The sequence below is a fragment of the Lactuca virosa genome, chromosome 5, assembly GCF_052849685.1.
Source record: "Lactuca virosa cultivar CGN04683 chromosome 5, Lactuca_virosa_CGN04683_v6, whole genome shotgun sequence".
NCBI lineage: Eukaryota > Viridiplantae > Streptophyta > Magnoliopsida > Asterales > Asteraceae > Lactuca > Lactuca virosa.
Window position 1 is genome coordinate 372,493,438 of NC_136430.1, and position 27,230 is coordinate 372,520,667.

Consider the following 27,230-nt stretch of genomic DNA (forward strand, 5'->3'; position numbering starts at 1 on the left):
AGCCATGATATACCATAATAGAACGTGACGATTAGTTATCACGATCATTGACCTCCAATTATACAACTCAAAACCTTCGAAGCATCCCTACCCATTAACGATGAACGAGAACAACCAGCGATCGAGAATGTACTGACAACAACCCGATAATCTGAAGTTTCCACTGAACTAAACTCATGCAGAACTACATATACCCAACCCTGAAGTTGATTGACAAATCAACCACTACATATCTCAGACTATAGGTAGCAATCTATACCCTGCTGACGAATCCTCCAAAAACCGATATAAAACCCAAGCGACCCAAATGGCTCATGACCTAAACATCAGCGAACCTGAAAGAACCACTTACTACAACGAGCTCCCTGACCAACAACTTCCTCCTGCTAAAACTACTCGTGCATTTCTGAGCTCATACAAAAAAGGTTAACTTGCTTTACACCCCGTCTTAACCACATCTTAAACCAAAGCCTCGCATATCCGGACTGCAAATCCCTATAACCCATTTTTTGAAACCGCGAACTCAAACTGATCGATGATCTTTCAAGTAACATGCCCAGTTCTCCCCCACTTGGTTTTGAACCATCACCAACTCACGTTACAAACAAACCGCACTCAAACCAACTCAACTAGATACATACCATCCCTGAATCTTGGAATGTATAACACAACGCAAGATAATCTCCTAGATAAAGATCCAGCAATGCAAAGACATTCTGAATCTCATATGGAGACCTCGAAAACTTCCCAGACCTAACCGTCCCTATCATCAAGAATCTCATGCAAATGCACAAGAAATAATTCTAATAGCCCATTCGTAGCATCGATTCTATATCTAAGAACAATTGGACTACCACAAAATTTGCCTCTGATTCCCTGACCTTCACTCCATCGCAAGACGCAATCATGCAACATGAGGCATCATTCTCATAGTCGAGACACAATTAAATTTGTTGTTCCCGATTCACTTTTCTTGGTCATCCGGGACAACCTGTCAGAACACGCTCTAACTGAACCCAAGGAAAGAATACATGTGGTCCTCATCTTGTACAGTCTCCACGAAAATGACTCTCTTTCAGCACATGAAAATTTTTAAGAACATAATCCTTTTCATAGAAAATGACATCATAAGCCACCGACCGATCACTCAATCTCAAGATTGCAATCCTCAAGCTGCTCATCCCAACCGCTCCCTCATTAAGTTCCACGACTCAGACTGACACTACCTCAAGTAGGGCCCCAAAAGACCTCAAAATCAACTGCTCATCTAGATCTGCACCATTCAACCCTAATTGACATTGCCACTAAGACCCAAACAATCACCCGACCCGTCTTCTTCCTAGACAACCATAACTGGAAAGCTGATAATACCCAGAAGGCTACAATAGATTCATGGTTCCAAACCATGTTCCTACCCTCAAACAACTCCATAGAATTTTCGGGACTTTCCTTGATTCGAGTAAGGATCCTATGCTTCCAGCAGTATGGGCCCACTACTACCTTCCACACCTATTCGTACTTTCCTTAGAATCATCCCGAGTCCTCTAAGTCACTTCCTCATAATGATACCCTCCAAAATTTGCTAAACAACTCATCACTTGCACTAAAGTGCTTCCTAGGATCTCTTAGGATTACCACCTCACCTTGCCATCAGCTACTGAAGGACCTCTACTAATGTCAGTTAACTACTTCACGAATACAATTACATGCAACAAAGCTTAGATAATCCTTCTACTAAAAGACTCGACCCTAAAACGGTTAGACTCAAATGAGATTTGTGCAACAAGGCCAAGTCAACCACTTTAAGAATGTTTAACCCTCACTGCATATAACTTAACATATTTATGCGATAGCTAACTTACATCAATATGAGTCCTACAAAGAACAAAGCAAGAAACATTCGAGCATCTAGCACTAAAAGCATCACATAACAGGAAGTCCTACCTCATAAGTTCTTGAAGATCTCTAATCACTAGCTTGCATCACTACCAGCTCACACAACATGCATAAAGGCATATATCCTAATCATGCATCCTATCATGCAACACTGAGCAGATCCTTAGCCCTAATCTAGCATTCAATTCTCATATACTCACATCAAAAATCAATCATATAACATACATGAGTATTTTAGGAAATACTTACTTGTGCTCAGCTGATTGCACACATCACACCCCTTTTTATTTTAAAAACTTTCTTATAAAATCAATTTCTTATAAAAATTTTTACCAACTCCTCAGTTTGAGTTCAAGCACACCCGAGAGTATGCCTGAATCCCTCAAACCATGGCTCTGATACCAACTTGTAACGCCCCAAATTTCAACCCAATTTTTTCAATTAAAACTTTAAGTGTTTATTCAAATCACAACTACAATATCTTAAAACATTTATCAGAGTATCATTTAAAAGTTATCATGTAAACAAGTCCGCATTGATGTGATGCAATCGAGTCGTGCCCCTCTTTTATTATAAGAAAACCTGAAACATTTAAACCACAAATCGTAAGCACAAAGCTTAATGAGTTCCCCCAAAATACCACACACAGCACAACACAAATAAACAACTATGGGTTATCAGCAACCCTAGAGACTATTAGCAGTCCCAGTGGGCAAACAGCACGCCCAGCGGGTTATCAGCAACCCTAGAGACTATCAACAGTCTTAGTGGGCAACAGCACACCCGGTAGGTTATTAGCAACCCTAGAGACTATCAGCAGTTTCAGTACACAATATCACATATCACAATAACAACAAGCAAGACCCGGCTGGCCAGCACACATATCTATATATTACCACACATGCTCATACAAACATGCAAGACTCACAAATACAGCTAGCATCCTACATACACAATTTGGTGAGTCGGCATTGGTGCCTTCGACTCACCAGCACAGGGAGGAAACTCATGTGAATCGAAGAACCTTGAATACTACGACACTATCCCTTCTCTGCACTGCTTGCACCCGCAAATCCACTAATACCAGAACCAGATAAAATCTTAATTAATAGCCCAAAACCCTCAAGTTTGACACAAGGTCAAACTCGGTCAAAAAGTCAACGGTCAACGGAAGTCAAATTCAACAAGTCAAACTTCAGGTTGAGTACGCCCAGTGTACTCAGCTCGTATGCATGGCGTACTCACCATCCATGGACGGGACTCCTCACAAGTACGCGCAACGTACCAAAAGGTACGCTCAGCGTACTCGGCCAAAAGGCACTTTTCCATTAAGTTCTTAACCTCTTAATCCCTTTCATCCAACACGTAGATTTAGTCCCACAACATCATTCTAAGTCATAAAGTTTCCACCTGTATGACTTTCCATGTCTAGAAAAGGTCCAAAAGCCAAAACCTTAACTTATTAATCCATTAAGACATCATGACACTTTCATGGATGGAATAGAAGGATCAAGATCACATGTGTATGGATCCTAAAAGCTCCATAATGGATAATGTTTCCAACTTTATCCATTAGAATGGTTCAAACCACCAAGATCTAGCCTTTAAGTATCAAAGGGACCAAAAGTGAATCTTTTTAACTTAATCCATTAAGTCCGAGTCTCCAACCTTCAGATCTGAATCACAATGATGTTTAGATGGATAAAGTTTCCAACTTTATCCATAAAAAGGTCAGAAACTTTCCAGATCTAAACTTTATGCACTAAAATGACCAAAAGCTCATAATCATCCAAAACTAGCTAGATCTAACAAATGCATCATCAAGATTCAAACTTTATACCTCTAGAAGAGAGATCAAGGTGAACAAAGTTTGGATCTACAAGCTCCATTGCAACCAGCACTTCTCCATAGAGTTCCTTCTTCTCCAAGGTGCACCATTCACACTCCAAAGCACTCAAAAGCACCTTCTTTTAGCTCACCAGGCTCAAACTAGGGTTAGGGTTTCATGGGAGGGTGTTGGAGAGGTTTTGGGGGAGTTAATGAGCTTAAATAGGGCTCAAACCACGAAATAGGGTTTAGTAACTGATTGCATACGCCCAACGTACTCCTGTTACGCCCACCGTACTCAGGATGCCCTAGTACACCCAGCGTACTCCCCCCTGTATTCCTAGCGTACTCAACTTAACCCAAAACCATCCAAACTTCAAACGGTCATAACTTCTTCGTTTCAACTCCGATTTCGACGATCTTTATATCCACGGAAAGGTATTGAAGAGCTCAACAATCCTACATAACTACTTTTGACTTAAAACACATCGAACTAAAATCCATAATTCATAAAAGATGTCTGGAACACTACTTTCCCATTTTACCCTTTGACTCTAAAGCATAAACCGAACTATTGGATCACATATCTACATCACCACATCTAAATGGGCCTAAACCTCTCTTCCCCAAAGCCCGAAGCCTTACGATACTTGATCTTCAGGTCACGGCCCCGAATTGTGAAATAACTCGAAACAGGGTGTTACAAAGGCACCATAAAGCACCACAAAAGCTCGGAATGTCACACATAGAGGCTAGTGTTTGGTTTAGGTCAAAAGGATGTGATGGAGGCTGAGGGTAAGCAAACTCTAGCCATCACATCCCTTAAATAGGGCTTAAACCCGAAAAATTAGGGTTTGCATGTTGGTCGCCACCACGTTGTGGCCTAGACCATGCCACATCGAGGTGTCCAAAATGATATGGGTTCTCGCCGGGTGATTCCACGTCGTGGTTCTTCACCACCACGTCGTGGACACCTAAAATCTCATATTGAAGTCTTGATTGCTAAGAACACAAAAGAAATATATATATATATACCTGGAACTAGTGTTACACTTAAGGTAAAGATGAGCGCAAATTATAAAAGAATAGGGTTGTAAGTTGATGATATTTTTGCTATAATAAGTAATGGGTTGTTTGCCTGCTGCAACGGGATAATTGGACAAAATTTGTAAGGACGTCATATTTATACATTATATACATAACCTCTGGTAGTGTTAGTTGGAGAGGATAAAAGGGTAATATTTTGCAATGTGATTCGAATGGTGACTCTACTAAGATATGAAGCCATGAAGCTTAAGGAGTCAGGGCAAGACCCTAAAGGTGGATATCATTGTAATTTTGGATATGGCCATTCTAAAGCATGTTTTTATAGCTATTTTTGAGAAACATTAATAACACAAATCAAAAACCGAATACCCCAAAAACTCCTAGAAAATACTCATTTTGATTTTTTGGACAGTTTGAACTTGTAATATGTAGGAATTATATTACAGAAATGTATGGAAATAAACAAAAAAAAAACAAAAAATGATGAGGCTTATGTTACACAGTGTTCTTAAAACAAATATATCTGTCATCGGGTGTTTGTTTCCCAGTATACAACAGCTGGTGGTGGCTCTTCTAGACCACTCCAACCCACCAAGAAAACGAAGAAGATGAACTAGAATAAAAGAGCGGTTGGTTGCATTTTTTGGTGTGTCTAAAATGGTTGTAGAGATATTGTATTATACAACAAACCATAACCGACAAGACAATTAAATCGTCATTAAAACACAATTCGTAACCGATATTATATTTAATATCGTTCTGAAATATGAATTGTAACCGGAAATTAAACAATAATTTTCAATTATGCACCAATCAACCCCTTAACTTTGGTGATTATTTTCAATTAAACATTTTTTTCCAACATAATATTATACTTCTAATATTAATATAAGGAAGGAGTAACTTAATGATCTAGCAAATGCAACTTTTTGATGTATGAAATGATTTGAAATATGATACAGTTGTATATCATTATCATTATCATTATCATCATCATTAATTGATGAAGAATCCGTTTTCCTACCTTTTAAATAACTACCTGTCTTTTTTCTTCTTTGACATTCTATACTTAGACTACTAATTGATTAAAGAAAAAGTTAGCAGGAGCATAAGTGGCACATGCTATGTAATACAAATCATAATAAGATGTGATATGTGTGAATTGTGATAGCAAATATAGTTTCTATTAGTAGTGTGAAAAAAACTTATGTTGTAAGCAAAAGTAATCAATGAACAAAAATGTATGTACCTTAATGTTAATAGCACCCTGGCCCTAAAACTGATCACTCAAAAGCTGATCAATTGAAATTTTTATAAAATTTAATACGGAGAAAGTTAAAGCAAGCAAATTTTTGTTAATGCACAATTTTTACTTGATGACAAAAAACTGCAAGGAAACAAAACTAAATAAAGAAGAAATTATACATCTTAAACTTAAGATCATACCTAAAAGAAGAAGGCTAGAAGTGCTCGACAAAAAGACCAAAAAATATAAAAATTAGAGAAAATTTAGTTATTAAATATGTTTATAAGTTTCATGCAAAACAACCCTTAGCATGTTACTAATGGAACTTTTTTACAACTTTCATAAATAAAATCCAGTAGACTGGGTTTAAGGATAATATATTTAAAGGTTAACATGAATATTTCATGCAACATTTAGTGATTCACGTCACAAATAAAATTCAATTTTTTTCCAAAGAAGAAGAGGAAGTAGATGTTGAATCGGAGCACGATGCTTGGTTTTGTTTTCGTTTAATTAGTTGAATGAGGGTTTTTGTTTGTCTGAAGTATCTATTATAAGATTGTTCTGGATAATCAGCTAATTAGTGTATACCAAATGATCTAAGCAACCATATTTTACGTTTCTTTAACATTTAAAAAAAAAATTAGAAAATAATTGTTGTACCAAAAATAACAATCACATAAATACACAATATCTATGCCAACGACTAAACACCTTAAATATACCATGTTAGAATTCAATAACTTTAATGTAACAAACCATAATAACAATTATTTCCATCACAATATGCTTTAAAATATAGAACCCCACACACACACACACACATCTTTACATATATCTATGACATACACACCCACACATCAATCACCTCCACAACACAGCTCACAACACGCAAAGCACCCTAAAAACGCCAATGCACCACACAACTGTGTCACAACAATCGCACATTGATCATTCATCTTTGAACAAACATTAATGCAGCACAAACAACAGCACTTCCCACATAGATTCACACAGCAGTTTCCCGCTGCTCTCACAAGCATTTCCGCTTGATCTGGTAACTTCGGTTCATAGCCAGGTGGCGTGTTCTCATTCGTCGCCACCAAATCCCCATACCCCACTCCCAAATGCTGCAACATTTTTATTATTTCCGTTTTTTCCACCACTTCCGTTTTCTGCGCCTTTCCCTGTAACAATTTGTATTTTTCACAAATTTAATTCTTAATTCCTTTTTTGTTTTTTTGCGAAAGTTAAGGTAATAAATGGTTACGTGTTTGACGCTGGATGACGTGGCGTGCTTTTCTTGGACTGTTTCTAACAAGACCATTCGTGTATGTTCGCTCACAACACCTGTCTGCATGCTGATTTTTGCTACCTATATTTTTTTTTAATATAATAATATAATATGATTAGATGTTATGTGTTTAAAATTTAAATACAAGATTTAATTGATGTTACTACTGACCTTCTCCTCGAGCTTTTTATCTTGTGAAAACCATGCTTGTGTTGTGTATTGTTCAACTTGTTGCTTTGCCAGAATCTAGTAGTAAACATTAAATTATAATATTATATAATTATATAATTTAGGGTTAATGTCATAAAAACCCTCAAGTTTTCAGGTTTTTGTCAGTTTTGCCCAAAGTTGAACTTTATGTCCGTTTTTACCCTCATATTTTCCAAAAAATGTTCGGTTTTACCCTTTTACCAGTGATGACAGTTTTTTCAGGTTACCATTATATTAACTTTGCAAAAAAAAACCCTTCAGTTTAAAGTTTTTTACATTTTTACCCTTAAGTTTATAATTTTTTACGCTTTTACCTTAAGTATTTTTTTTTCATATTATACTTATTCATGCAGAAAAATCGTATTTATATACAATAAAAATGTTAAATTAAATATCATATATATATATATATATATATATATATATATATATATATATATAAAACATTAAAAAAAATACAATATTTAATCAAACATTTTTTTCGTGTATAAATACAATTTTTCTACATGAATACGTATAATATGAAAAAAAATACTTAAGGTAGAAGCGTAAAAAAATTATAAACTTAAGGGTAAAAACGTAAAAAACTGTAAACTTAAAGGTTTTTTTGCGAAGTTAATATAATGGTAACCTGAAAAAACTGTCATCACCGATAAAAGGGTAAAACCGAACATTTTTTGGAAAATGTGGATAAAAACGAACATAAAAATCAACTTTGGGCAAAACCAATAAAAACCTGAAAACTTTAGGGTTTTTATGTTATTAACCCTGTATTTTATGTACTTTTTTAAGAAGAGCTATACCTTGTCAAGGGGTATGTCCTTTGACCTTTGGACCTTTAGGTCAACAGTGAAGGAACTGATATCTGTAAAAAGTCCTTTGACTTTTAGCATGTCTGGAAATCCACCTCTGTAATGCCCAAATATGATCAAAGGCCCTTCAGAACGAATGTCTGGAATAACTGAAGGATAAACCTGAAAAAAAATATAGAAACTAAAATAAGATTTTTTTCTAATTGAATAAAGTGAAATAAAAAGATATTGTGTGAAATTATACCTCAAGAGAATCAAGATCATCTAGACCATCGATTGCAATGTTTAATAACACTGTAGATGCAGCTCTAGAAAACAAAGCTTCCATTTGAGCTTCAATCAAATCTGATTAAATGATATTAAGCGATAAAAAAGAAAAAAAAATATATCAGTAACTGAGTAATATTCTTCCAATTTGTGAATTTTTTTGCATAAATGTTTTTCTTTATGTTGAAGAAATAAAGATTACCTGCATCAGATGCAAACGCATAATGGCCTCTGCCAATCATTGCAAGCATTCGCAAGAAGTACTGATTGCAGAATGAACCTACAATTAAATATAATAATAATAATAAGGTAATTTATCTTTTTTTTTTTTAATTAGAATTGTTAATTTGAATGCTTTAATAACTATTACTACATTTCTGACAACAGAATTTTAAAATGTAAGTATGTTTTTACATTAAATTCTAAAACATGACATATTTTCATAAGGATTAACTTTTTAAAATATGGTTTATTTCATGATGTTAAAATTTGTAAAATGTGTCATAATATTTTCAATGAAAATCTATTGAAAAGTCCTTATGTTTTGACCTCATTAACGATTTAGTCCTTATCTTTTTTTTTTAGACAATTAAGCCCCAAAAACTGGCAATTGTTTGCATTTTGACCATTTTACCTGGTAAACCAGTCACCAACAAAATATGTGGATTTTTTCGCAAATAATTCAAAATATAAGGATCTTTTTTAAAATATATATTTTTTATTTTTTAATAATATCTTATTCTCAGTATATATTTTTTCTGTTCTGTCTAACGGAGTATTTTCTTTGTCTGACAGATAAAATCTATTATGAAAATAATTTTTTTTCTAAAGATAAAACTAATAAAAACAGTTTTCCGTTAGACAGAAATATTATAAAAACAGTTTTTATAATATTTCTGTCTAACGGATTGTATTATCTTACATTAATATTATCGTATTTTCATTGTCTGACAGATAATATTTATTATGAAGATAGTTTTATCTTCTTCTAAAAATAATTATTTTTATAATATTTCTGTAACGGATTGTATCATCTTACATAAATCTTATGGTATTTTCTTTGTCAAACAAAGAATATCTATTATAAAAATATTTTTTTTCTTCTAAAAATAACCGTTTTTATAATATTTTAGTCTAACAAACTGTATTATCTTACATTAATCTTGAGGTATTTTCTTTCTTTTATATGGGATTGTTTTTCCGCTTTGAAAAATCATGATTGTAAGATCCTACCAAAAGCATTTTAGAACAAAAAAAATATAATTTTGTCTATCAGTTTACCATTCAATTAATAATAAATACTTTAAAACATGAAAAATAAATACTTTAAAACATAAAAGACAACACATCTCTAATAGGGATCATTTTACCTAGGTGATCATACAATCATACGATCAAAATCGTGATTTTAACAACCTTAATATCATTTGTTTAACAAAGGTTTTTTTTTTCTAAAGATCATTTTTTTTGCGATTTTTAGATTTTTATGTTTATTTTAAAAAGAATATTGTAGATAATAGCAGAGAAATACAATAACATAATAGTAAGATAACTATATTGTGTTTCACAAAAATCATTACATTAAGATTATAAATAGATAATAAGATAATATTAAAAAATTAAAAATAATATTTTTTTTTAAAAATTATATTTTGATTTATTTGCGAAAAAGTCATCATATTCTATTGGTGACAGGTTTACCTAGTAAAAGGGTCAAAATGCAAACAATTGCCGGTTTTTGGGACTTAATAGAGTAAAAAAACTAAGGACTAAATCGTTAATGTCATCAAAACATAAGGACTTTTCTGTAGATTTCCCTATTTTCATAACAAAAATAATGTTATTAAATTGAAAGTACATTACTATAAATTAATTTTTAGAATATAAATATTCTTCCTAGTTCCTAATAACAAAACTTTTAAAAGATGAATATATCATACCTTCAATTTTTTAAATGAGGCTAACTTTATTTCTTATCAAAATAAGTCATCATTTAAGATAACAACTTTATATGATAACATGAGATCAAAAAAGATTAAAAAAACACCTATTGAAAAAAAAAAAAATCATTACCTATACCAAAGTTTTGTTATTAGAAAAAAGATTAAAAAAACACCTATTGAAAAAAAAATCATTACCTATACCAAAGTTTTGTTATTAGAAAAAAGATTAAAAAAACACCTATTGAAAAAAAAAAAAAAATCATTACCTATACCAAACGTATATATGCGTGGACACAAATCTGATCCTTCATTTCTTAGTTTCTTCATCATAACTTCACAAATTGTTCTCTCATTTTCCACAGCTCCATCTGTTATAAAGAAAATAATAGGAACAGATTGTTTGCTTCCAGATAACATCTCTACAGCCTGACAAAATAAAACCACAATAAACAAAAAAGTACCTTTTTTCTAGTTATGTTACATGAAAACTGAAATATCTTTTTAGTTAAAATTCAAAAAGAAAATAACCTTATCAAGAGCAATTGACATATTTGTCCCACCACCTGGAATAAAATTCATCCCAATCCACTCATTTGCATTGTCAAGAGCTTCCTTAGTTGCCAACTCCAAAGTTGATGAATATAAAAAAGTCTGATCATTAAATGCCATTATACTAAATGAGTCCTTTTGATCCAGTTTTGATAATGCTGTAACAACTGCAGTTTTTGTAGCCTCAATTGTCCTTCCCTTCATACTTCCACTTATATCCACAACAAATAGCACTTCCTTCTTCATAGCCTATCATGTGAAAACAGAAAGAATTAGCATATTTAAATAAAATGAATCCGTTTTTGTAACTTAAATGTTAAAAGAAACCTTTTTGCTGTGATCAGGTCCTGGAAATAAGTACAAAGAAAACATCTCCTTTTGGTCAACACTGAGTGATGATGGAGATTGCAAAAAGACACCACCAAATGCACTACTTGTAGGAACCTAAAACATAAAAAAAAATGATATTTTTAAGCTCTTATGATTTATCTCAAAGTAAGTGTTGAAGAATCTTACTGAGTATGTGAACTCAAAATCATTCCTTGACCAAGAAAGAACATCTGCTTCATATAAAAATGCTAGTTTCCCTACTTCACGTTTTTTCTCCTGAAATGAAGCAAAGTTTATCACTTGGTTATTATGAGAATAGTGATAAATTATGAAGAATGAAGGTTGATGAAAGTTACACCTTTAATGGATGACTGTTTGTCTTACACACAACTTCTGTACCCAAGCCGATGTTGACATTCAGTTGTATTTTTTCTTTTTTTGAGAGTTTCTTTCCAGCAGGAGTTACATACTCTGGGAAACTGAAAGGAACTTCCAATTTGAAATCCCTATTTTTATAGCTTAGTTTCTGGGACCATTTTACTTTGAATGAAAGATTTGAACCACCATCAACCTGGACAAGATTCATGGAAGTCAGACTAAGTTTGACTTTTACAATGATAAGAAAATCATGAGGTAGTTGCAGATTATAACCTGTGGTATTGTTATGGTAAAAATGTCAGGTTTCAGAAAGCCTCCATCCTCAGGTTTGGCTAAAGTTTGTGTTTCCCCCTTTTCATCCATGACAACTAGCTGTGTTTTATATGATTTGTTGGTTACTTCAACCTCTACACCTAGAATTGAACCCTGTTAGCCAAATGATGCTTAAATTACTTTAGGACAACAGATAAACTCCAAAATAAAAATCCCAATTCATTTCTTTAACTATAGCATCTTGTTACTCCTTTAAATTGCATGTCTTGTTCCAAGGTTTTCAGAATAAAAAGGATACCGGAGATACCATATGAGCTTAACTGATAGATGTAGAGAGTTTTTACGGGTTCATAAGGCTAGAGATACGAAGTATTCATGTTAAATATGGTGAAACTATAGGGGTTCTTTTCATGTATAAAAAACATGGAAGGTGAGAAATCACATGCTATGTTCTTCCTAATTTCTTAGTAACATTGTCCGAAATATTTGACTCTAACATTCCGACAACTTATTTTTTCGAATTATAGGGTAGAGCTATATATGCAAATAACAATTTCAAGCACAAAAAGTAGTGCCTTCTTTTATGAGTCTGTAAATGAGAATAAATTTGAAATTTCATGGAGTACCTCTAATCCCATCGGAACAGCGAGACGACAATCACACTTGGCACTCCCCATAACACAATGAATTCGCCATGAACCAGTCATCGTGACGAAGGCTGTGTCTAGATAACAATCAACCTCAATACCGATCCCGTTCATCTGAAGCGGAATCAACGCCGGCGGATCGCACCTGCCGTGCACGTGCGGCTGATAACTTGGGACGTCAGGGTTATCGACGATCCCTGGATTGGATATCACCGCGTAAACCATAGGCGACACCGGGTATAACAATCTCGAAGCTTTCTCCATCGCCGTAATAGGCTTCGGCGGCGCCACCGATCTGTCTTTGCCGAAGTATATACGTTTCGACAGCCTTAAGCCGTCTTCAACGCCGCTTGTAAAGTCATCACCGGACATGTTGAATTGTTTATGACTAGCAGGTCAACTGAGAGACGAATTTTGGAAGAATAGGGTTTTGGAGTGGAGGCGTAACGGCGAGGTTTTGGTTTTCCTTCAATGGAGTCGCCGACGTTTTGGTAATGATTTCGGAGGAAATGAATGGTGCCTGATATCTAACGGTCCTCAGACGACGAAACAGCTATCACCTTTGGGTTTAGGGCCCCGTCCACTTTTAGAATCAGAATTTGATTTTTTGGGTGAATTTTAAAAATTCCCCCTCAACTATTTATACGTATTCACTTTTTGTCCTTAAACAATCAATTACAAACTTTTTATCCTAAAAAACAATGATTCTTTTTCTTTTGTTACGCCAACAATCAGAGTCAGATAAAAGTGGTCCAAATTAAACTCTATGCTATTACAGTAGTTACGTTGTCATGTATGTTTAATTAAATAGTTTAACTATTTAATTACATAGTTTGAGTTTTGAATTCGTTTAATAATTATAATTAGTTCATGATATTTAATAAATTTAAATATAAAAAGTATTAAATATTGGTTTCTAATCATTATGGTACATTTAAAATGTTCTAGGAATAGATACAAAAGGTATTAAAAATACATTAGGACTAAATGTAAGTTATTACCAAGAGACATCTAAAAATAATATTTAGGACCAAGTAGAATAAGTCATAAATAAAAATAAAATAAAAGGACAATAGCTAATGTTCGTGAATAATGGAGGGGGTAAAATGTATCGTTTATTTGATTAAAGTGCAGTAACGTGAAATCCACCCTGGCAATTAACTTGTATAAGTTGCCCCGTGCCGTCCTCCGGCCGGAGAGATGTTTGGACGGTTTGGGTAGTGTTTTCCTATTATTTTGATTTTTTTATTCCTTACATAAAACAGTTAAAATAAGATAAATATTTAAAAGGTTATAATCAAAAAAAAATTTAGAAAGAAAAATATTATAGTACAATTTTAATCGACTAATTATAGGTGTAAATGAGTATACAACATATATAAATCAAAACAAAAAGGAAGTCGTATATAAAGACGAATACAAAAAAAAAAAAAAAAAAAAAGTCCTTGTTTATTCGTGTTTACTTGTGCATGTATATCTCATGCAAAAGGAGTCATTCCTTTCATCTTTAGGAAGTAGGGGTCGCTAAGACCCTCGTTAGTCTTGTTAGCACAAGACAAACACCACCTCCTAGCATGTGTTTCCGGAGATGTTAAGAAAATGTGTTTAGAGAGGTGTTAAGAAAATGTCCTTACCTTGTTAGCTAGAAGAAACAAAAAGGAAAGGCTGCTATTGGTCCTTTCTTTTTGTATTTGTTTTTGTTTTTTTTTCTAAAAACAAATGGCTCTGAGTGGTTCTTTCCCATTTGTTTTTTTTTTACAATCCAAGTATATATGTTTTTTAAGAAAAGCTGACATGTTTTAGTATGGTGTTAGAAATGTTACCACTCTTAGCCTAAGAAGTAAGTACGGATACAAAATACAAAATGAATACAAGAAGATGAACTAAGAAAAACTGACATGTTTCAGCTTTTTGAGTGACATTTTTTTTTTGATTTAACACATAATCTTAACATTTGGTAGGAAATGTTAACACTCATAGCACTCCAATTTTTTTTCTTTTTCTAATTTAATTTAATTATTTTATTTTAATAAACAAACATTTATTTTAATATTACACAAACATATTTTTATTTAGTTAATATCACGTAAAGTAATTACCTTTTGTTTATCTTTCTTGAAGACATAACTTCAAATTTGTTCAAAATTTTACTAAATTTATTTTGTTTCGCATCTTTTTCTTGAACAGATTCTACTTCTTCATGACCTTCTCTCAATTTCTCTAACCTATTTTCCATTTTCCAAAAAAATAAATTCACATAATGGAAAATAAATCTCAATCTTTCGATTCTATTCAATATTATCTAATATTTAACACACCCATTAGATGGAATCATGATTTGAAGATAATCTTAGGGATATTTGCAGGAAATAACATGAAATGGTTTGGTCTAAACTACATCATATGATCTAAACCTAAAATCTAAAACATAGAAACTGACAGTTATTGAAACAAAATAGGGGGTTTTGAGCAATCAATAGGAAAGAAGTGATGGGAACAACCAAATGGAGCGAAAGGAGCAGGCAAAAGAATAACAGGCCACAAAGTGACCCGCAGCGGCGACAGAAGTTGTGGAGCTTCATCCTGCCGCTGCAAAAAGCCCGGAAAGCGGTGGTGGTGCGGTGGTGTTTTAAATCAAGAACAAGAAGAAGAAGATGAAGAAGAAGAAGATGCGAACCCTTTTAAGTATTGCGGCAAAAACCAAAACCTCAAATCATAAATGGAATTGAGTCAAAGAATTGAGAACTAATCGACAGCAAGCCTTTCTCTTTCTCTCTCTCTCTCTCTCACACACACACACACACACATCTCACTAGTTCCTTGGCGAGATGTTCTTGGTGAGGCTCTTAGCATAACTTGGGGGGTGGTGTAGCGAGTTGCTAGCGAGGGTAGTGGCGAGGCTTAGCACCTCCTACTCCCTTAAGCCTAATCACTAATGAATGTGTGTGTCTACTAACAAATGGAGTTGGTATGGCTTTTTTTTAATGTATATGTACCTTAATATTGAAACGGTCCAAATATAATTTAGGTATGTAAAAACATCAAAACCGATAATTGCTTAAAGTATTGTGGTTATACTATAACTATTAGTTATGGACCAAAAACTGGCAGTTACTCAAAGATAGTAGAGAATATCAAAGTCCAGGGACTAAAAGTTCCAACTTCACAAACTAATGTGGTAAAAAGTTAAAGAAGGACCAAAAGTGGCAAAGTATTCAAACTTTTGTGGAAAAACTTTGAAAATTTTAAAAAGGGACAAAAGGTGATAAAGTGTTTAAAACTTAATGTGAAAATTATCAAAAACGAAGTGGCAAACTCTTGAAACCTTATGACTAGCAGTAGAGAATTTCAAAGTTAGGGGACCAAAAATGCTAATTCCACAAATTAGTGTGGTAAAAAGGTGAAAAGTGACCAAAAGTGGCTAAGTGTTAAAATTTTTATGATAAATACCAAAGATATTCAATTACAAGAATGATTGTCACTTAAAACAAATAAAAGCAAGTGGGTTTGATTTTAGAAACTACTACAACTAGTATGAAGCGTATTAAAAATAAATTCAAATAATAAAAAGCATTCCAACACAATGGTTATCTATTGTTATGATTCAAGTTATGATCATCAATAATTATGGTGCAATGATCTTATAAAGAATGAATTGTATTGACACCTTTTGTTTAGCCGTTCTAAAAATCTTCCATGTTTGTATTTAACCAAATGAAGTTCATTGATTAAACCTAATATGCAACATTAAGTTATAGCAGTTATGATCTTAGGGTACACATGTCGTTCAAAATGTTTTAATTATAGTGTATGAATCTATAATGGAATTGAATTCATAGACAAAAAAAAAATCATTAACTGTTCCCAAGAACGTTAGTAGAAAATTAACAAAGTGATCAATTTCATTAACAATCTAAAATGTTTCTAAACATAATCCATAACTGAATACAAGAAAACATACAAACAAAAACATTCAAGAATATTTAACATAATTACTTCACATAAAATTTTGAATCATACTTCAAGAGATAAACCATGATGTTGGAACTGGTAAGATTTACCCACACATAATTGTTGATTAGTGAAAATACTCGTTAGGGTTTTACATGTATTCCATTGCTTTAAATAATACAAGAGTATAAAAAATATACATAAAGGACCCTATACTATACAAAAATAATAATTTTTCAATGTTTTATCATTGAAAATTTTGAACGGCAGACCAAAAATAGTAAGTGTTGAAGCTTTTGGAGCAACACTCTAAACCACACATAGTATTCATTTTGAGGAACCAAAAGTGCCAAAATGTTTATGATTTGCAACTACCACAATATATTAAATTGACATATCTTAAATGTGGCAAAAGGACGTACTTCTTAATTGAATAATTGATAGGAATATGTCAAATATGATTCACATATTTGCAACTACCACTATATCTTAAATTGGCACATCATAAATTTGGAAAAAAAGACGTACGTCCTTTATGACATATCTTAAATATCGCATATACAAATGCAGTGCTTTACGAAGGTGAAGATTAACATATATAAAAACAACATATTCAAACTATAGTGTCGATCAATAATAACTTTGACATAAAAAGAACATATTCAAAATATTATCTCTCCATTCAGGGGCGGAACCAGGAATTTTCGACAGGGGCAGCACAAAAATAATTTCCCGATAAAATATAAAGAGTAATACCAAATTAACCACAAAAAAATCACTAGTCATATAAAGAGTAATACCAAAGAGGTTCACTTACATTCATATTACTGTTTGAATAATGAATCGATCTGTCATAAGTGAAAACAATTTTTCCTTTGATACTTCACCTACATCTTGGCTCCAACATAAATTGTTTCTCAATGACAGAATGTTACCTACCAAAAATTGCAAAACTTTGATTCAAAATGTAGTTTTATCTATATGATCCAGCAGGTTTATAACAAGCATACAATCCCAATCAATGAAACAGTTTTTTGGCTCCAATCTTTTCCAATTCGTGAAACTATTTGGTCACCTTTACAAACTATACTCTAAAATCTTGTTATCCTTAAAAATAATATAAGCAAGTTGATTACCAGTTACAAGCTAATTATGTATGGAATATTAAGGAAGTCTCATTAACACTCAAAAATATGATGGATCTTGTCCTTATTGTAGCATTCTAGAAACTTTACAAACTTTTGATTCGAAAAGGTTTGTAAATTCCTCCATGAACATTAACAACTAAACAAACAACAATGATCAAAAGGAAATCAGTTTGAAAGGATAAAGTCTATGTATGGTGTGTCCACCTGCATCATATTTTAGATATAAGCAGTAAAACAATAAAATTCATTTGAAATACACAATAAAAACTATCACAACAAAATTGAATCAACGACACCCAATGAAACAACACGTGACTTTACTGCATTATAGTCATCATATAATGAGTAAATCATGAATAGAAGTGCCTTGCAAAGTGTCTTTGAGTCAAAGAATCATAGAAAGGGCGCCACTTAACTTTCAAAGTCTGAGACCAACTAGCTACACATAAATTGTTAGCTATGATCAAAGAGACCAATCTGTTTAGATCTAGTCATTTAGGCATAACATCAAACACTTGTAAGGCATAATGAAATAACCCTGAACACTTACCGATTTCCAGCAATAAGGATTACCCAAATGAATTAAACTTATTAACAGTTGCATATGAAATCGATCATGTGAAAAAAAACGAAAAATACCGAAACCCATTTGGAATCTAAGTCCAAAAAGAATTGGGAAATATAAAAAATAGAGGATAAAGTGGGTTTAAAACACGTACTCATCTGATTCTTCATCTAATCATCTTATTTGGCAATTGACAAGATCTAAGGAGTATCACATGGGTAATCTAGTAGTAGCACTATGAGAACATCACAAAAATTATATTTCTCGGAAAAACTTGAGGGGTAGCACAGGCTACCCTGGCTACAAGCTGGTTTCGCCACTGTCTCCATTGAAATAAGTCTTAAATTAATTATATCTTTGCCGGTTAATACAATGATAACGATGTTAATTTTTATACAAAATATGCAATATAAGATTAAAAGTATCTGCGGTATTTATTATTATTATTATTATTATTATTATTATTATTATTAAGGTTGTCTTATCTTATGATTCAAGGTTGTCAAAATGACGATCTCGATCGTAGAATCGTAGAATCCAATGTAAGATCGTACAATCCTAGGTATAAAAAACGTGTTGGATCGTATACGGATCATATTTGGTGTAGGATCACATGTAAGATCGTAAGATCGTAGGTAGGATCATAGAATCGGGATTTGATCCGAGCATACTTTCACATGATTTTTTTTAAAAAGGAAAAAAAATAAATTTACCACCTTATGTCTTTTTCTGTTTACTAGTTTACTGTTTATCATTTGTATTGTGAGTTGTGACTAATTTTTTAAAGTTTTTAACGATATATATATATATATATATATATATATATATATATATATATATATATATATATATATATATATATATATATATAGAGAGAGAGAGAGAGAGAGAGAGACCTAGGTTCAAATGTGGATTGACATCTATTGTGCGGACATTTGGACAGTGTTATTCTGTGAGAATGAAACATAAAATATGTTGTTTGGTAATGTGAATACGTTCAATCTTACATAACTATTGTTATAATCACGCATTCTCACTAATTCAATCGTCTATAAGGTTATTATAGACTTTTTTTTATTATTCTCATTCTGTCATAATTTTGTTAGAATGTTTATTGAATCGTATTCTGTAAGAATGAAAATGAGTAAAAAACGATACGTGAGAATAAAAAAATAAATAAGAATTAGTGAAAATGCATGAAAATGATGATAGTTGTGTAAGTTTGAACGTATTCACATTAGCAAACAACCTATACTTTTAGTAATTCTCATATAATAGCATTGTCCACATCTCCGCACAATAGTTGTCCATTCACATTATAACCTAGTATATATATATATATATATATATATATATATATATATATATATATATATGTGTGTGTGTGTGTGTGTGTGCGCGCGCGTTTTGGCGCATTTATTTTTACAATTGACGGACGATTTGGTTGATTTTTCATATTTTTCTTAATACGAAACTTATATTATATCTTAAATGTCTATCGCGATTTTGCGGCGTTACAGCCTAGCATAACGATTATGTACAATAGTATTCGTTAGATTTGGCCAGCTCTAGGTACTATGTTACCCTACAGAAATGGCTAGAGTAATGACTAAATATAATACTATTCTTTAGATTGGGCCAACACTGTATACTATGTTACCCTAAAGAAAAGGCTAGAGTAACGACTAGATACTATGTTACCCTAATGATTCGATCAGCATAGCAACTAGTATAATATTGTTATAGACTTTTGGCAGAGTATCTACCAGGTATAATATCATCCTAACGGTTGTGCAGCATAACAACTAGGAATAATATTACCCCTAAACATTAGAGAATGTATCTACCGGGCATAATATTATATTAATTTTACTACGGAATAATTATATCACTAATGTTATATAATTAGTAATTATAAAATAACATACTATTATAACATGTATCCCCCCCCCCCAACACACACACACACACACACATAAAACGTGTAAAAGTTGGGTCGTGAACTCACCCTTGTAGCGTGCTTTATTCTATATTTTCTTCTTTCCGAAAAGTGGTCAGGGGCTCGGGATTTCTCGGGCTCGAGGGAAATTATTAAACAATTTTAATAAAAATAAAAGGAAGGAAATTTCTAAAAGAAATTGAGGGAGAGAGGGAATCAGTCGAGAGTTGAAGGTGAGTGAGGAAGGAATGAGGTCTACTGCTCCTTTTAGAGTTGAAATATTTGGGAAGTACCTCGTGCAACTTAGGGCGCGCCGTGCACTTGCTACGTTACTCCAGTCTGCTGCTGCCACATGTCTGATTCTGGTAGGTCCGCGTCGCCCTTCTAGAAAACATGTGTGTTGCGCACCACGCGATGAGCGCATGCTGAAAATGTTGATTTTTGTAAATTGCGTAACTTATTCATACGAGCTCTGTTTTCAATGTTCTTTATATAAACGTATAGCTATCACCGAGTACTAAAACATTCATTTAAGTTGCATTGACTATTTTTGACTCTATTTTTAGCCTTTATTTTTACATATTTAAATGATTTTGCAAAAATCATATATCTCTCATACGGACTCTGTTTTTATTATTGTCTCAAAATTCTTATCTCGAAGGAGTACTACGATTATCCTTTTGGTGACTTTAGCTAAAGGTTAATCTTTCTCTTCGTAGTTTTTTACGTTGCAACTTTTTACGCGTGGTTGATTTTTACATCTATAAAAATCATATATATAATTCTTATGGAGTCGGATTTTTACAAAATTCATATTTTCGGGATCGGGAAGATGTGTGTTTTTGGAATATGTTATTATTTATTCAAAATAACCTAACTTTTCGTGCACTTATTTTTATAGGTTACACACGGTTTTGCTGATTTTTCTTATGCATCTTAATACGAAATATTGTATTTTTATCTTAGATTGATAAATATTACGTACCAACTCTATTATACTTGGTGTTTGTCATTTTTATCGGTTAACGACTAGTGACAACTTTCACATTTGTTACAAATGGGTCCCCGATAGTGGTAGATAGCTTGAGCCAAGAATCAAAACATGTTTTCTTGTTTGGGAGTGAGCATGTTCTTTATAGGAACATCATGTATGTTTGTGCATTTTAAGGTCAAATTAACGTCATATGTGTGTAGATTCTGCAAAAAACCAGAAAATGATAAGTATATTCCAGTTAGATATAAAAAGGCAACAAATCTTACATTTTGAAAAATAACATCTCGTTTTCCAATCGAAATTTTTTGAAGCAATGATTTTCAAGGAAATTTCGATAAGGATCATAGGATCAAAAAGTTTTTCGAGGTTTTTCCCAAGAGCTTTAGTCAATAGTCAACACTTAGATATTATTATAAAAAATCACATATTAAAATTTAAACTAAAAAATCACATATTATTATAAAAAATTATTCTAAGAACTAACTTATTGGTGATTGTTTTACTTAAAAACCAGAAGGGTACTTTCAGAACGTGCGTAATGAATGCATTTTTCTGTCAGAAGGCATAGAAAAAGGTTGGAAATTTTAATGAATAATAGATCATACCAACTTATATAAATCTTTCTTTTTACAATTAAAAGTAACAAAAAAATTTGCAATTAAAACATAGAAATATAACTGTGATAACCGGTTTCCGTCATCTGAATGGCGTGAGTTTCATTCACCGATAGGATTGATAGATTTCCAATAGGATTAACAGGCAAAAGCAAAAAAATTGGTCCCTTAAAAATGATATATTTTAATTTTCATCAACATTTGCATAAAAAAAACCTGAGATTGCTGGAACAAATACATCAGTTGAGAACATATGTAGACGTCAATCACCATCTCATACTCTGATTCAAGAAACTTTGATTTCCTGTCCATTGGTATTATTCCCTACTGAAATCGATCATCAGTCAATCAATAATTCAAATTATATTTAACAAATTCAAACATCTTGATTGAGCCAAATAAATAGCAGCATCCTTATCAAAATCAAGCTTAAGTAAAAAGCAAGTATGATGTAGTGATTAATAGAGTTCCAAATTCCACTGTTTTAAAAAGTCCTAAACTTAAATCACCTGTGAGATTAATATCAAGGTTGAGTATATGAACGGAAAGATGATCTTTCATAACAGTAAGTGAAAGATCAGATTAACCTAGAAAATAACTAATGAAAATTCATCTCATAGCAGTACTTTGGTAGGTACAATAATACGATATTGCCTATCAACTTGAACCGGCATGAAGTGAAGAATTAAATTAAGCAAAAAAAAAAAAAAAAAAAAAGTAAGTAAAAACTATAAAAGTAGAGTAATTGTGTGTCACAAAGAAAAGAATATAAATGAAGGGCATCTTAGCTTCTTAAATATTTTTCACAGCAAAATAGCCAAAATTACCTCTTCATCCTGTTGAAATTTAGCATTTTTTACATGACAGAGCATTAAAAGCATAAAAAGAAAACACAAGGTATACAATCAGATAGGTGTGGTGTAAATGAGACTGACCTTGGTAGATGCCTGAGTTGTCAAAACAGAACTGCAACCATCTTCATTGGTAAGGTGAATTGAAATACAATGACCCTAAATCAGAAAGAATGATGCAGTATAAGAAAGATCAGTCAACCATCTGTAGTAACAAAGTAGTTAACCCAACAAACCTTATTGTACAAAACCCTGATTTACAATTGACCAAAGTAAAACTAAAACTTAGATTAACTACTTGTGACACAAAATTTTAATTTATCAAGGTAAATCTGATAAATGAAGCAATGATAAAAATTACCAGCAAAGAGTAGGTGGGTTAAATTAACAATAAACGAAACAAAAACTTTGAAGCCACATCAAATATTAAAATAACCATTAATAAGATCCTAAATTACCTAACTAAAACTTTATAATCACACCAAAAAGTACTGGATGCAAAGAGTCATTGAGTTGGAACACCATGAGATGAAAAGGGCTATCTACCTCTTTCAATCTATATTAAATTCTGATAGTGAGACAACATCAAGTTGGAAATTGAACTTTATAGCATTAATTAGGGCAACCATATAGATCTTGTTAACATTAATCTCAAAGCTTTAACAAATATCACTGAAACATTCAATCATCTTTTAAAGTCAATGTTAAAATTTTGTCTACACTCTAGTCTATAGTAAATGGAGTAATATTTTAAAGTCAATGTTCAAATTCCGATTAGTGTTATTATAATGGGAAGACATATGTAATTGGTAGCAGTTGATCGACTTGTATTCATAGTCATAATCACCAAGCACTGATAGATTTGGCTAGGTTTGTTTGATTACTTCTTCCTAGATTCTTCATCAGGTCAATATAGGTCTGATTAGAAGAAAAAAATGTTTACACAGAGTCAAAGATTGTGAATTCTTTCAACATTTGGTTGTTTTAATCAAAATAAGGAAAGGAATCAAATCTAAAGTGGAGTAGAAGTTAGGTTTTGACATGGATGCTTGCTTAATTCGAAAATTTTGTTCAAAACTGTGAGTACATACCTTCAAAGTTGAAGGCAAGTAGGAATTCACCTTCATACTGGAGAAAGGTTCAAAGTAAATAGATTGAAATTAAAGAAATTACGTATTCACCACCAACAACAAAAACATCAGGAACACTTCTGGTTGACGTCAAATCATAAGTATAATCTCCAATAACAGAAAATCCCCATGAAAAAACGCCCATTAACAATTGAGAGAAACAAAAGCGGTAAGCAAGAAAGGTTGGCGAGTACCAGGTTGCTGTCGTGGTTGCTGTGGCCCTAAAACTGAAATCAAATAATCTGGCCCCATCGATGGTCCAGCTCCAACAAACCCATGCCAAGTCAGCTGCAACTAAGAATTCAATCGATGTGTGAGCTAACTTCATAAGAAGATAAGTGAATACATGTTGTGATAGCAAAGAAACAGATTACAGGCATCATCGGTGGTCTCCAATCCCTAATTTTTAATACGGATGCATCAAAGAGAGGTCGTGGGTCAGTGGAAGAGAACCAATGGCGGACATTGCGGTGCTCCTAGGTTTGAAGCTATGTTACTTCCTTACCTTACCGATGAGACCTGAGATTCGAGTTGGAATAAAAGGGCACAGACAAGACGACAGGAGTGGAAGTGATCAACATTTTTATATCTCTAAGGATTCTATTACAGCAGAAGTGGAGTAAGAGAGGAAAACGAAAGTAGAAGAGAAGCAAAATCGAATCGATTGCAGAGAGAGAGAGGGATGAAGAGAAAAAAAAAGAGTCTGTAGTCAAAGGCGGTGGAGAAGAAGTCATGAGAGGCCGATTTTGGAAGAGGGATGCACTGACCGATTGGAAGAGGAATGCGGTGGCCGATCAATTGTAGTCATGGCGACAACGATGGTCTCGACGGGCGTTGCAGTTGGAAGCCGGAGGAGGATATGGTAGTGACTGTAAATGAGTCGGTGGAGACATTTGAAGATAGAAGCATCGAGAAAGCAAAAGAAAGTAAGGGATCTTTGTAAGATAATGACATAAAAGGCCCATTTGTAAAAAAAGAAACGGAATTGACAATACATACATAAACACGGGACCATTTTTGCCAATCCCTTAGGAACTTTAATGTTGGACATTTTTAATATATATATATATATATATATATATATATATATATATATATATATATATATATATATAATAATTGTTAAAAGAAAATGAAAAAGAAAAAGGAATGGTAAGGTAGTCTTTTTATATGAAGCAATGACCAAACCTGCAATATTCATAAACCACAGAAATACAATCTATCAATTTTTAAACATACAGACCAAAATTACAAATTTGACCAAAACACAGAGACCATTTCTGTAATTTACTCTATTTTTTTACTTGCCCTCCAAAAATGGCAGATCATCTTTTTTTTCACTTGTAATTTTCTGAATATTTTTTATTTTTTTAAATAATAAAATTGATAAACATATAATTAGGAATCAAATCATTACCTTAACCCATCTTCTAATAAGCAGTAGATTTAATATTTTTTTATTCCAATTACTATATATAGGCAAGCCAAGGCCGGTCCAGACGGTGGGCAACCCGGGCGACCGCCCAGTGCCTACGTCTCCAAGGGGCCCAAAAATTTTGGGCTATGTAGTGTAAATATATAAAAAATTATTACCTAAATGATGTTTAGGACCTAAAGTTGATTTAAATTCAAACTAACTCAAAAGATAAACAATTTGACTTGTTTGTTATTGCTAATTGAACGTGTGAAGAATAAATGATTTTTTTAATCCTTATTATATTTGTCTTTAAGGTGCATTTTTTTTTTCTTTTCGCCTCGGGCCCCATATACGTTTGGACCGGCCCTGAGGCAAGCTTCTGCTTAATTATTTTTCGGAATCAATAAAAATATATCTTTTTGCATCAATGATATTTGATTTATTTTGTCCTTGGTGGTTGTGTGTAATCCCCAGAACTACAACTGTACTCTACAAGGCATTTGCTATTCAACCATATTTATTTTTGCAATAATAATATTTAACTTATTATATTGATTAAAACTTATCGAGTGATACGTGCCTTTAAATTATATATTATTTATTTTTGTTATATTTTCCTTATAATTCGTATCCAAAATTAAATCGGATGGATCTGGATTTTGACCCAAATTTCTTGCTTCTTCTTCTTTTCGCTATTCGGGTACGGCACCAATGCGGTAGGTAACTGGAGGTGGAGGTTTTTTGACATGAGTTTTATGAGAATTCTATCTTTTTTTTTCTTATTGTGTTTTAACGTTTTTGATACTTAATACGTGTAGTAATATGAGTCTTATACCTTATATCAATATAAATCTTGATTCAAAAGAAATATTAATTATTAATTCTAAAAGTATAATTATTATCTCACCTTTAAATATGATTATTTTAACAAATATCTCTTGTATTATTATTATTATAGTAATATTAATTAGACGTAGAACTAAATTTAGATGGCCGGGCTCTATTACGGTATTACCTTCCAATTTATAAGGATCTTGTCCAACTTTTTCATATACGCTTTCTCCAATGTTTTAAAAACTGGTTTTTTTGTTGAACCGGTATGACGACCGGTTTTTGGTTCGACCGGTTTAACCGGTTCGACCGCCGGGTGAACCGGTAACTATAATTTTCATATTTTTTTCTATTTTCCTACACACACATACATACTACATACAGACATAAATCAAGAATTTGACGTGCATAAATTTAAATATTAAAAATACACATAAAACAACTTATAAATCAATCCAAATACATTAAAAAAACACATAACTATAAGTCTTACATCAATCCATGTGTTTTTATTCAATTTAACCGGTTCAACCGGGTTTTTATAAAAACCGGCCGGTTCGTTCCGGTTCAGAAGTAGACATAAAACCGGTGCTAATTAAACCGCTCTCTTCCCCGATTCCCGGTCCAACCGATTCGACCGGCTGGTTCAAACCGGTTTTTAAAACATTGGCTTTCTCAATAATGTTTGCACAATCCATAAGGAAGTTCCATTCAATTAACCAAAAACACTTATGTATTTTTTTCATTTTGTTTAAATAAATTATTTACTCCTGGTAAGAACAAAATAGAATCTAATACTTTTGTTAAATTAATGTCACGTGGTCTACCATCTGACGTGATAAATGATCTGATTACAACTACTATTTTCTCCGGGTGATGTTATAAATGATCTGGTAATAAACACAAGTTTCAACTATTTAATTACTATATTTATAGTAACATTCTTTTAAAACATGTTTATCACAGGGAGATATTTTCAGAGTTTTCTTTTTTTTTTTTTTTTTTTGCTAAAACACTTTAGTTGGAATATTTACCAACTAAAAGATATTTACTTGATAATTGTAGTCATTG

The 27,230-nt window shown here is 32.6% G+C and overlaps 2 protein-coding genes and 1 long non-coding RNA gene across 11 annotated transcripts; all 3 read right to left on the reverse strand.

The window, feature by feature from the left end:
* Positions 1-6,711: 6,711 nt before the first annotated feature.
* LOC145117271 (uncharacterized) lies at positions 6,712-13,280 on the reverse strand. The gene is made up of 13 exons (XM_079053578.1): positions 12,699-13,280; positions 12,073-12,225; positions 11,780-11,992; positions 11,608-11,697; positions 11,419-11,535; positions 11,071-11,340; positions 10,809-10,968; positions 8,802-8,879; positions 8,577-8,677; positions 8,324-8,494; positions 7,482-7,556; positions 7,287-7,391; positions 6,712-7,203 (listed from the first exon to the last, which is right to left on the reverse strand). Exons 1-13 carry the CDS (start codon positions 13,089-13,091, stop codon positions 6,877-6,879), a joined length of 2,253 nt encoding a protein of 750 aa, XP_078909704.1. The 5' UTR covers positions 13,092-13,280; the 3' UTR covers positions 6,712-6,876.
* Positions 13,281-16,596: 3,316 nt separating this feature from the next.
* Positions 16,597-18,740, reverse strand: LOC145117272 (uncharacterized). The gene is made up of 3 exons (XR_013712589.1): positions 18,538-18,740; positions 17,488-17,605; positions 16,597-16,766 (listed from the first exon to the last, which is right to left on the reverse strand). It is a non-coding gene; the product is annotated as an uncharacterized LOC145117272 (long non-coding RNA).
* Positions 18,741-21,271: 2,531 nt separating this feature from the next.
* LOC145111676 (uncharacterized) lies at positions 21,272-24,842 on the reverse strand. Of its 9 annotated transcripts, XM_079047935.1 has the most exons (6): positions 24,286-24,842; positions 24,106-24,205; positions 23,873-23,909; positions 22,866-22,940; positions 22,147-22,254; positions 21,272-21,519 (listed from the first exon to the last, which is right to left on the reverse strand). In XM_079047935.1, the coding sequence occupies exons 3-6, from the start codon at positions 23,906-23,908 to the stop codon at positions 21,418-21,420; spliced, it is 321 nt and encodes a 106-aa protein (XP_078904061.1). In that variant the 5' UTR covers position 23,909; positions 24,106-24,205; positions 24,286-24,842; the 3' UTR covers positions 21,272-21,417. The 9 variants fall into 9 exon arrangements, 5 of the variants coding, with proteins under 5 accessions (XP_078904061.1, XP_078904060.1, XP_078904062.1 ...); XR_013710341.1 differs by lacking the exon at positions 23,873-23,909 and having other exon boundaries at positions 22,147-22,257; positions 24,106-24,199; positions 24,679-24,842; XR_013710343.1 differs by lacking the exon at positions 23,873-23,909.
* Between the last annotated feature and the right edge of the window lie 2,388 nt (positions 24,843-27,230).